Source organism: Falco biarmicus, chromosome 5 (assembly GCF_023638135.1).
Source record: "Falco biarmicus isolate bFalBia1 chromosome 5, bFalBia1.pri, whole genome shotgun sequence".
NCBI lineage: Eukaryota > Metazoa > Chordata > Aves > Falconiformes > Falconidae > Falco > Falco biarmicus.
In genome coordinates, this window is record NC_079292.1 from 25601547 (window position 1) to 25614353 (window position 12807).

The 12807-nt window shown below is 38.9% G+C and overlaps 1 protein-coding gene across 1 annotated transcript in view; it reads left to right on the plus strand.

The window, feature by feature from the left end:
- SEMA3E (semaphorin 3E) overlaps positions 1-12807 on the plus strand; it is a 145237-nt gene that overhangs the window by 68679 nt on the left and 63751 nt on the right. Inside the window, exon 2 of the mRNA XM_056341837.1 lies at positions 3714-3874. Coding sequence (XP_056197812.1) covers positions 3714-3874 — 161 coding nt within the window. The remainder of the gene's footprint in view (positions 1-3713; positions 3875-12807) is intronic.

The following is a 12807-nucleotide window of genomic DNA, read 5'->3' on the forward strand; positions in this document are numbered from 1 at the left end:
GTTGCACAGCTTCAACAGGAAATGGAGAAAGCATCCATCCTTCCCTACCAATCTAGTGGCTAATAGTTTGTGATCAGACCTCTTTATGGAAAAAGGAATATCTGAGTTTCAATCCATTTAGAAAAGGAAATTGAACTCATGTCTGTTATTGCTCAGGTGACCGATTTAGCCACTAAGGTGTTTTAAAAATGTTAGGCACCACTATTTTTTCTCTGGCCAGGTTCTCAAAGAAAATTGCAGTTGCACCTGATCTTGTAAATGTGCTAGATGTGCTCAGCATATATGTAGCTATTATATGCTAGTACTAGGTAGAAGAACAACTTCTTTTTAAATTATGCTGAAGTTTAGGCATGTTCTAAATCGAATTTTTCAAATGAAGGGTGTTGGCATGACCAGGAGCACAACTCCTGACACCTTGAGGACTCTAGTCCCAAGGTGACCCTTGCTTCTTCAAGGTAACAGGGTAGATTTGGGGAAAAGTTGCCTTAAGCTTTATGTTTAAGTGTCTCACTCCCAACTGGGCCTTGATTTCAATGACTGAGGCTATCTCAACACTGCAAAGTACAACAATCCATGAACTAACAACTCACTAGGTGACTGTGAAGGTTGTGCAACCTGTGGCTGCAGCAGCTCAGGTCTGGAAGCAGTGCAGCTGCCTTCCTGCAGTGCTCCATCAAAGCCAACCAGCTTTTCTGAAGGGGTGTAGCGCTACATGAATGACATTGTACTGCTTCAAAACCTGGGTCATTTACATCCAGCCACATCATGGTGAGATCAACTTGCCTAGAAATGACAAGCATCTGGTGCCATTTTAGACTCCCAGATATCCCACCCATTTTCCTCGCATTCAGAAGGTGCTGTATCCTATTTGTCTACACTATCCTAATATCTCAGATAATCTACAATGTCCAGAAATCTTAGTACCTTTCAAAGGAACTACATAATACCGCTACATTTGTGTTTCAATAACAAAATCATTCTCCAGGTCCCACTGCTTGGTGTTTTCCAGCCTTTCCAGATGTCAGGTTCACCTCTGTGCTTGTCTCCACACCCACGGCAAAAACATGCCTGTATAGCTTTACTGGAGGTACACCTAGAAATATCTCTTTTTACAAGTCTGATCTTGAAAGGTGTTTAATATTCTCAAATTTATTTAAGACAATAAGTGTTGCAGGTGTACTTCACGGGAATGAGTCTTATAGGAGTAGTTACCAGTTTATACAATTAGGTAGAGGATGGTTCGCCTTGTGTTCTCCCTGAGAACATGAGCGATATCTCTGATCTATGTAAAGAAATGTTGTCTCATCTATGAAAAATTTGCCTTCAGGACAACGTGGAAATAAATCAGGGGAAGCTATCACAGTATCTTTTGGTGGCTTGTACATAACTAGAATTTAAAATGCCATTCTTTTCACTTCAAACTGACTCAAAAATAAAATATATCGGATATTTTATATTCTTGCAGATAAAAAATGGCTTTATTTAGGACCAAAAGAATATTTCTAGGTCCTCTTTCATTTCACTTCTAATCTGTTCAGAAGCAAGCAATGTTCTTCTGAAGCAGCAGTCTGTGGGATTTGCTTGGCAAGAGAAGTTTGTTTTGAAAGTGCCATGTCCTCATTGCTACGCAATCCTGTGCTGAGTGTATCACTGTCAAAAGATGTGTATATGTCCACTGCTCAAGTATGCAACACTTAGGCAAAAAAGACTCTTGTTCTGCTCATCATGATCTTCCTGTCACTTAGTTTTTCCACTTGTGAAATGAGGCCAATCACACCCACGTACAAAGTGATTTGATCTCTACTGATACAAAAAATAATTATGGAAACCCTAGATATTAAAATTATTCTCCACAACTATTTAATATATTCTTTTTGAAGATCACTCAAGAAAGACATCAATGGTGAGGCTGAATTTTTAGTATGACTCTTTTGATATAAATTTTATCATCTAGGAAAGCAGCTTTCAAAAACTAGTTGCTTTCAGCCTCTGTTGATCTGAACCAAACCTACCTAAGAAATGGAGCAAAACATATTTAGCATATTACCAAATTCCCTTGTTTTCACACAGGCAATTTAAGCAATAATTTAAATTGAACAGAATTTGTGGCAATTTGTTGGATTAAATTATATATTCTTATTGAGTGTTAGATTTCTTGCTTTGGCTCAAGATATTTCTTCTCTTTTCTATGACTTGGAATGCAAGTAAGGTATTTCATGAAGAAAATTGATCACGCTAATCTTTTTGTGGATAAAATAAATTCAAATTCAAATACAGATTTAAAACCTCATTGGTTTGGAACACATTTTTTTCGGGGAACATAAGGAAAATTTTTAATAGTGATTATGAATTTTGGTGGTATATTATTTGGGTACCTTATTGGTACTTATTGATGGCTGCATTCTTAGGTTAAAGGTGCACATCAGTTTCTGCAAATGACAGCATATATGGATGGTGTGCATACATGGCATCCAAGTGGATGCGTGAGGACTTTCGCTGACATGTAGAACCAGTGCTCTTGCAGGAGATCAGCTGTGGCCTCTGTCTGGCTGAGAAGGTGCAGCATGGATGAATGAACATAACTGCTGGTGTGGCACATGAGCAGAAACCTCTACCCCAAACAGAATGAGGGCCCATTTGTTGTCTTCATTAGCTCTGGGACAACCCCACTTCTTCCAACAACACCTTCTGGGCCACATCCAAACAATTGGAAAACTTATGCTTAAGTATAGCTGTAAGGATAAGCTAATTTAGTGGCTTTTACCAAGAGTTTTCTTCAAAATGAAGCAATTTGGCACAATATAGACATAGAAACAGAGTTATTTTCCCCCAGCCCTGGATCTGCTGTTTCAGAGGCAGTCTCAGGCTACTCTCCAGTGACTTCTTTAGAGGTTTCTCAATGGCAAAATGGTTTCCAGCTTTTCTGACCTGCTGTGAGCTGGGCTGTGCTCTGCACCATCTACTCAAGAGTGCAGAAAGACCACTGTGCTTGACTCTTCCTTCCTTCCTGATGCCTGATTCCAAGTTTCTGCAACATTATCCAGGATTAATTTCCCTTTCACTGTGGACTTGACTTTAGCCTGGATCACATGAAGCTAAGCCCCAGCTCCCCTTACCTAGTCAGTGTATTTCTTGACAAAATCACTAACTGCTTGGAAAATTATGAATGCACATTTCACAGATTCCATACTGTTCTCACTGAAGTCAGAGGCAATATTTTCAGTGAACTGAGTGGAGATAGCACTGGGCTTAAAAAATGCAACCTCGTTCCCCCCAAAACCAAAACCAGAACGTTGTGCATACAGTAAAAAGCTGCAGTTTGACATACCTGAAGGAAAGAAAAGGAGACAATTTCCAGTAATTTTTTTCAGTTTCCATCAATTCATTCATTTTTTTCCCATTTGCAGTTAATGTCCTAAGCAGTGTTTTTTCCCTTTCAGAAAATGTTAAGGAGAAAAATTATTTCACCCTTCCCCATCTCATGATACTTTGAGCATGAAAATGATGTAAAGATTCATACACAATGTCCTGGATAGCTGGCTTGTTCTAAAAATTGTTCCCAGGTGCTTTGTGTCTCTTTCTTACTCGAAGATTATACAATTAGCATTTTAACGTCCCACACTTCTTGTCTAGTTTCCTAGGAGGATATGAAAATGAAGCCATGGAAGCTAAGCTGTTTGGTATTTATCACACACACTCTGATTGTATTTCAGAGCTCTGGGATTTAAACAGGACGTCAGTCTTTCGTAGCCCATTTGGATATCTTGGTCTTCACATAATGCTGCTGGATGAGTATCAAGAGCGACTGTTCGTGGGAGGAAGAGACCTCTTGTATTCCCTCAGTTTGGATCGAGTCAGCGACAACTACCGAGAGGTGGAGTAAAAAGCTATATATATTAGTCCCTTCATATTATAATGTGTAGCACAGAATAACAGTTTGCATGACTGGAAATGAGATAATGGAGTTTTTGTGGATGTTTTGTGCATGAACTTTAAGGTCATGTTTATATTTAAGAAAAATACACTAATTACCATTTTCTCCCCAGTAATAACCCATAAGTCTCACTCTAGGTAAAGAGATCTGGGGGTCGTATAACTATTTCTCACTGTTTTTCAGTGTGTTTACAGATTTTAGAGCATCTCACACTTTGTGCATACCTGATTACTGTATCTCTGCTATATTATCAAGGAATAATTTCTCCCTGGTATTTGTGGGGGACTTTCCTACAGCTGAAAAGAAAAAATAAAAAAAAGAAAAAGAAAAGAAATTAAAAAATTAATTAGTACATAAACTATAAGAAGTTTTCAACAGCAGCACAAACCATGCAGCTAACTTTTAGCCTTCTTTGGAAACTGGATTTTGCATTGGTTTGAGCCAGAGGTGCTATTAAGTAGTGCCTGAAAGTGGCATTTGAACTCTACTCAGTGGTCTGTGGGAGAAAGGTGATTTAAGTCATAAGCCTACCAGAGACCTCGGTACATCGTAGAAGAAGAAATTGATCAGCAAACTGGTAATAGAAGTGGAGAGGCTGGAGTCTAAGCTGGTGTGAGCCTTGGCTTCCTTACTCACTTCTGCCCTTGGCAGCTAGGATCAGAAGCATACAGTGGCAAAGGAAGCTGGTTGGAGCATTGCTCCTCTCTCAACCATCTTGACTGTGGATAAACAATGTCTTGAAATATTTCAGTGGTTTCATTACCTACTTTTTATTTTTTTTCCAACATGTTTTGATGTAATTTCATTCATTCTCAAATCAGTAAATGAATGAGAAAGTGAATAACAAAACAAAGCTCTCTGGTGAAATATGATTTTTGTTGATGTCTATGCTGCGTTGATCACTAATGTTTCAAACTCTTTTCTTTCTGCCCCCTTGTTGTGAGTATCACTGTTCTCATGCCAACACTCTGGTCAACTTTACCCTAAGCAACCATGCTTATCTGCAAGTGTAATTAGCAAGTTCCACTACTGCAAGCAGATATAATACACTTTATCCTTTTTATAAATGTTTGGGAAAGACAATCCTAGATATGGGGAAATTAATATACTCAGAGAGGCCATTCGAGAATTTATTTATTTTTTAAAAAGAAAAAGAAAAAAAATCAACAAATTAACTCCCCAGAGAGCAATATTACATACTGAGCCTTGTTCCTCCACAGTGAGATATGAGTTAACTCCTTTTCCATGTGATAATATTTATTAATATCCTGTGACAAGATATTAGAGCTCAGGGATATGAAAACATTTAGGAAGCAATTGTTTCTGTAAAATAAGCTTTCCCCCCGCCCCCCATTCTTCTTCCCCGTTTGGCAGTAAATCTTTATGAGGAAAGATGACAAGATAGAGCACTTGATGCTTCTGTCCACCCACCATTGACCTGTCTGAACACACTCTTGAAGTTTGTCGTTCTCCTTGTGTCAGATGGAAAATCAGCCATTTACTCTGAAACCATACTCTCTGTCTTGAGACCTGTGTGCAGAGTATGACAAACTAATGGAAGCCTTTCTTGCCTGCTTTTATGATGTGCAAAAGATGAGAAACTGGAATAAGTGAAGCTTGACTTAGCATGCTTAGAAACATGACCTCGCTGGGACTTAGCTCCCTTCAATACAAATGTCAAGATACTTTTCCCTTTTCCCAGTGTTCAATCGGTGCAGATGTCATTCAGTAATAGCTAAAGGGAAAACTTGATCATCTTACAGTGCGAGCAGCAAAAGTGTGGAATGAGACATTTATGTTATGTATGAGAGCTTAATTACTGAGATACACTGGGGGAAGTTCCTGGAATTGAGCGACTGGTTGATTCATTATTACCAAAGTTCTTCATTAATCTGTCTTTAACTGTGTGTTGGTTAGCCTTTGGCCTTTTTCTTTCACGTTGAGGACTTTAGCTTAATTAATCTAAAACACCAGTTACAATCTAGTGAAAGTATAGGAGTGGAGGCAAGCTCTTGGGTTTTATTCTCTCTCTGGTAACCAGGGTGACTACCTGCAAAAGAGATGGTTCATAAAGTTGGTAGTTTGGGGCATATTCACATAATTTTTTTTCATCTTCTGTGTTCTAGAAAACAGTTTATGCATTTTATTTCATTGCCATCCCTTTCTCCACAGTTTGGACTATGAATGTGCTTTCTAAAAACCAAACTAAAACCCAGTGCCAGTTAGAGATATATCCCTTCTGCTGTAAAACACCTAGTCATTCAGTTCTAGCAGGCATATTAGAAGTCCCCCAAAAGAAAAACAACAAATGCTGAGTGGACATAAAATTCTTTTTCATTGAGACCCATTGACTGCCAAAGTAATCCAGCATTTCCAAAAAACTCAACTTGTGATGCATATGAGGTATGCATCCTATAAATCTGCATTTAATTAGCTACATTTTTTCTTAAGGTTCAATTCCCTTCAGTTTTCAAATAAAAAGCAGCACACTGAAGTGTAGATTATAGCTTTTTCACAGAAGCTATTAGATGTTTATGTATAAATCTACCAAAATTACTTTAGGCATGTATTATCTTGACAACTTTTCATATCCAGTAAAGACAAGATACACACAAAATGGGGGTAAAAAAATCAGGGAACAAAACTACTACTGTTGTTCTTGCATTGACTGAGGAATCCAGAGATTCAGGTTCAGCTCTCAACTGTGGCATAGACCTTCCATGTCATCTTGGACAAAGAGATTCTCACTTCTCCATTGGTCAAATTATATTTCTTTTGCTTACTTTACATTTTTTTGTACTCTTTGTATCTCTCCTTTCTTATAATACACCCTTGCTTACAGTGTTTAACATATCTTAAGTTTTTGAAACAAGTTACTCATGCACCTTGGTTTCTACATGAAGAATGCCCTAACACTAATAGTAGCAAGAATGAGGAAGATGATGAAATGTGGATATCAATATTTACAGAGAATTAAAGCTGTAGAAGTACTTGAAACCTGATGTAAAGCCAAAGCTTCAGAGATACCCTCCACATGACCTTTGCTTTCCCTAAGTTCTCATTCCCTTTCACATCACCTTTGGAATCAAACTTTACACATATTTGGGATTTGTTCCAAAGTCTTTAAGGCTTGTAATGTTCTAACACACTGATAGAAAATTTTCTTTGATATCTGGTGCCAAATTTATTGTAAAAAGCATTTCACTTCATTGTAATTGGTGCCAGAGCAGATCTTTGTTAAGAGCAGGCTTGAATCAATGCCAGTAGTTCATCACCGCTGATCTAATAGCTCTTAGAACTAAGGACGACCTTTGTTTCTACTTTTCATCTTTTGTTGGAATGAAAATAAACTACACTTCCTATTTGTCCACAAACTCCTTACAGATATTCTTTCTTCCTAGCTTCTGGTTCAAAGTGCTTATGAAGGCCTTGCTCGGAAAAGAAGCCTTCCAACTTCTGTAAATCGGTTTGTGCAGGTAGATCTCCATGGGCTGTTTCTGACCTAGTATGACATGCCTCCGGGTTAAGACTTGTGTCTCTGCCGTAATGAACGATACAGCCCCTATAATATACCCAGCTTCTAGCAAAGCTAGCTATATTTCCTCTTCAGAGCTGGCTGAACACAAGTCTGCAAGAGCAGGGCTTGCTTGTATCTCCTTTGAATACTGGGTAGGAATGTATGTATATTCAAACCGAAATACAAAGCACACAATTTAGCAGTGAGGTGGGTTATCCATTGGAATTACCTCCCAGGAGGCAAGGTGGTTATGAATTTGTTGACAAATGTATATAGTACCCAGTCGTAACCAGATATTTTTGCAGAATTTATGCTTCAGCCAAGCACAAGTTATGTGTTAATTAAGCACTATTCATTGGCTTAAACCAGGGATGGGATAGCTGAATTGCTCAATTGCTCTGTCATATACTGGAGTTCAGTCTAGCTTACAGAGTAGTCTAAATTGCCCTGAAGCATTATAAAGCTCATGTAATTTCTTGAAATTAGTTTTCATTAGATACACACTATCTTGTTTTTTGAGGCTAGTGACTGAATAAGGAAGCTATTTGGAGACACTTATTAGCATTCCAGCTTCAATTAAAGTTTTCCCTGTATCTGAATTTGCACAGTAGCTGTTGTATGTACTGCCTTATAATTTCATTTTTTCCCATGAGTAGTGCATTTAAAAGTAGGTTTTCTGTCTTTTACAGCACTAAAATTACATCATCCAGGTCTCAAGGATGATAACGTTATAGTGCGAGATGAGAAAATATCACTAAAGGAGCAATTTAAAAATTTACTTCACAGTAACCTGCAGGGTGAAAAGTTTTGGAAAATTATGTCCAAGCCAATAATTATGGCAAGCATGCAGCCCAGTGAAATGTGTGTTAGTGTGATGTTATTCCAGTCCAGATGCACAGGAAAAATTCCCAACAATGCTTATTGACAGCTTGCCAAAAGATTGTAATCCTGGCAAAGTATCAATTCAAAGTTAAAGCTGGAAGTTGTCATAACTCTAAAGCATAAACATCAGGAAAAATAATGGCAGGTTAAAGGCTACCATTGCAGATAATTAATATCAGAACTTCCATGCAATGCAAACACAGCTTATGTTATGCTAGTTAAGTAAAACAGCAATAATTACACAAATATATTTAAGTAGAGTAAATACACCTTGGTAAATATTACTTGAGACACTTACTGTAGATTTCTTTGCAAATGATTGTAACAGACTGAGCAGCTCTTCTCAGTCATTTCAACTGAGCTCCGAAATCCTCATGAAGTTTTCCAAATTAAAAACAATAAAATATTGGAGTTTTGTTTTGCAGAACATTTTTTACTATACACGTTTTTGACTACTGTGTTTAGACCCAAGAAGCATGTAAAATCAAATTTTGAAATTTTGTAAGATAGCAAATCTGATATGCAGAGGTTTTTTTAGTCTCCAAACTAATCTTGAAGAGATTAAAATCTCAGTGCTCATTTATGTTAAGACTTACAAGTTTTGTAAGAATTATGAGTCTTAAAAAATGATTCCTGGATAGAAAATCCTCTTCAGGAGACTCACATACATTACTGAAGTCATAATTCAGACCTATCTACTCTACTTCAGGCAATTAACATGAACTTGTCTTAGAGGTATGCAATTCACTACGAGCATCCAAGATTCCTACACCTCTGTACAACCTGCAGAAAAGGTACAGAGATGTCTGCCTTTCTTACTCCTTCTGTTAGGCATCTTTTGCTGAGTCCCATTATACGTATCCCAATAGGGAATATGCATATGGCTGAACCCATACAGAACCAGGGCTTTGTTGGTTGAAGGATTTGTGCAAGAGTCACTTTGGAAAACAGGTGCCTAGTGGCAGTGGTAGATAAAGGGACAGAGGGTAGCTCCTGTTACACATCAGCCTTTTGATTAGAGCAAAGCCCTCCATCTCCTCTGCAAGAGGTTTGTACACACACCCCACATCACAGAACAGATCCTCCTGGAAGATTTATCAAAACTTATGGAAGACAGGGAGGTCATTAGAGACAACCAACACAGCTTCACCAAGGACAAATCTTGTCTGACTAAACTAGTGGCCTTCTACAATGGAGTGGAAAAGGAAATAGCTACACATCATCTGCCTGGACTTCTGTAAGGTCTTTGATATGATACTCTACACCATTCTTACCTCTAAATTAGAGAGATATGGATTTCATGGATGGATTATTAGATGGATAAGGAGTTGGCTGGGTGGCCATGTCCAAAGAGTTACAGTAAATAGCTTAACATCCAAGTGGAAACCAGTAACAATTTGTGTCCCTCAGGGGTCTGTACTGAGACCAATGCTATTTAATATCTTCACCACCAACAGAGACAGTGGGATTGAGTGCACCCTCAGCAACTTTGCGGATGACACCAAGCTGAGCGGTGAAATTGTTTCACTAGAGGAAAGGGGTGCCATCCAGAGGGACCTTGTCAGGCTTGAGGAGTAGGCCCATGACAACCTCATGGGGTCCAGTAAAGCCAGGTGCAAGGTCCTGCACTTGGGTTGGGGCAATTACCAGCATCAGTGCAGACTTGGGGATGAATGCATTGAGAGCAGCCCTGCAGAGAAGGACTTGGGGATCTTGGTGGACAAAAAAGTAGACAATGAGCTGGCAACGTGCACTTGCAGCCCAGAAAGCCAACCATATGCTGTGCTGCATCACAAGAAGCGTAGCCAGCAGGTTGAGGGAGGTGATTCTGCCCCTTCGCTCTGCTGTCATGAGACCCTGCCTGGAGCACTGCACCCAGCCCTGGGGTCTCCAGTATAAAGACACAGACCTGTTAGAGGGGGTCCAGAGGAAGGTCATAAAAATAGTCAGAGCTGGAACACTTCTTTTATGAAGAAAGACTCAGAGAGTTGGTGTTTTTCAGCTCTGGAGACACCTTATTATGGCCTTTCAATAATTTGTGAATGGGGCTTATAAGAAAAAGAGAGACTTTTTAGCAGGGCCTGTAATGACAGGACAAGAGACAAAGATTTTAAACTGAAAGAGGGCAGATTTAGATTAGATATAAAAAAGAAAATTTTTATGATAAAGCTGGTGGGACAGTGGAACAGGTTGCCCAGAGAAGTTTCGGCTGTCCTGTCATTGGGATTTTTCAAGGTCAGGCTGGATGGGGTTTTGAGTAACCTGATCTGACAAAAGGTGTCCCTGCTCCTGGCAGAGGGGTAGGAACTTGTTGATCTTTAAAGGTCTCTTCCAACCCAAACTCCATGACTAAACCCCAAATTCTATGACTCTATGATTCATTCCATAACTGTGCTAAGGTCCAAATCCTTATTACTTACACTGCAGCTTTTCTTCAACATTCCAGGCAAAGCAGGGGCATTGGGTTACCTCTTTGGCTTTTTTTCTCGATTCTGTGTATGCATTTGATTCAGTATGTCTTAAGTGGAAAATGAGCATATAAAATATTTTCAATAGCACTGGGACTAAGTATCCAAATGCAAAAATAATCACCTACACACAATGTATTTAATATTAGGTTACAGAGTCAAGTGTTTTATTCCCTCTGTGGTTTCTGTGTTCTTAGAAGCCACCTACACCTTATATGAGCAAAAGTCCCCACTTTAGCCTGCTAGTTAGAACATTTCTTTGGGAAGCAGGGGCTGTGACTTCAAACTTTTAGGCTCAGGAGATCCTAGAGTTCATATCCCCTATCTTCTAGGCTTTCGAGTTAAGGACAGACTTTTGTCTGTTTAACCTTAACCAGTGAGTAAAATAAATGACTGCGGACCCTGAATTTTGCACTGAACGAACCAGGAATGGTCTGACCAGGGGACTGGATGAGTGCCCTCATGGGAGTTCAGCAGAGTCCAGGTACCTCCCCAGACTACCCAGCAGCAATGGGAAGACTCGATGAGAGTTCATACACAGATGACTATAAGACCACCTGACTGAAAACAAATGTTCTGAATGAATTTTAGGTCCCTTGTAGTATTTAGATGGTGTCTCAGCACAGGTGGCCTGATTTGTGCATTGAGACCTAAACACTGACATACTGCTGAAGCTGACAAGAATAACATATAGCCGACCTCCTGCATTTAAGTACTAGGCCTCTAGGATTTTAATTTATCCCCACTTCTCTTGCAATTTACTTTTCTTATGATTTATCCCTAGATTTTCCCTGGGTTAGAATTATTTCAAGAAAAATAAGTTTACTCAATTACAAAAAAAGGAAGAAAAAAGCCTAGCAGAAGAACTGTAATATGTTTTCCAGATAGAAAAATAATTTGTGTGTGGAGTATTGACAAAAATGTCTTAATCATTACATCAATTTTTTGATACTTAGCTGGTTTCAGCCAAGCCTGATATCACTGACATGAACATGTTTCTGTTTTAATTTTTAAAAGTTCTAAGAAATGAAGTAATCATTCCAGTCTGCTGAGTCATTGTTTAACATTGTTTTCATCTACACAAATCACACATCTGGAATGAAACATAAATTTTATACAGTGGGTAGTTGAAACAAATCTTGCATGTGTAATTTGGCTTCACTTCTAGTAATTGACTGTGAAGAGCCAATCCTTCTCCCATGATGTTAATTGCTGACCTTCATTAACTTCACTGTAAACATTTACTGTCACTTGAAGCAGCGTATCAGTACTTCAAAATTAATATTCTGTGTTGAAAGTCACTGACAATTTAGCAGAGATGTTTCTACTGGATTTATATAAAATGTTCCATATATTAACTTCCTTTAAATTCTGTTGACTGGTATTAAGTTTGGTGAGTTTTCCTAAGCCAAGCAGTTATAGTTCAACAAAAAAAATATCCTTACCTCATTGTAAACTTTTATAGCTATTTAAAACTAAAACTGGAATATGTTACTTTAAAAATGTCCAAATGCTAACAGAAACTTGATTAAACTTTATAACATACCATGAAAAGTGTGTATATATTATGATGAGTCAAGTATAAAGACAAGTTCTAAGTCTGGCACCTGGGACAACATAACCAAAGAGCCCAGTACAGGCTGGGATCTCTGTGGCTGGGGAGCTGCCTTGCTGGATGGGACCCAGGGGTCTCGGTGGACAAACTGGACACTAGTCATCAGTGCACCGCTGCACCAGTGAAGGCAAATTGGGTCCTGGGCTGCACCTGCAGGGGCATTACTTGCAGATATATAGACATGATCATCCCATTCAGCGCTTGTCAGCCCTCACCTGGCATACTGTGGCTGGTGCTGGTCCCCAGAATTTAATAAAGTTGTGGATAAATAGGGAAGGGTCCAAAGGAGGGCTACAAAGATGATCAAAATGCTGAAAAATGTGCCTTACAAGGCAAGACTGAAGGAATCTGGTTTTTTCTGCTTGGAGATGAGAAGGTTCACGGGAACTCA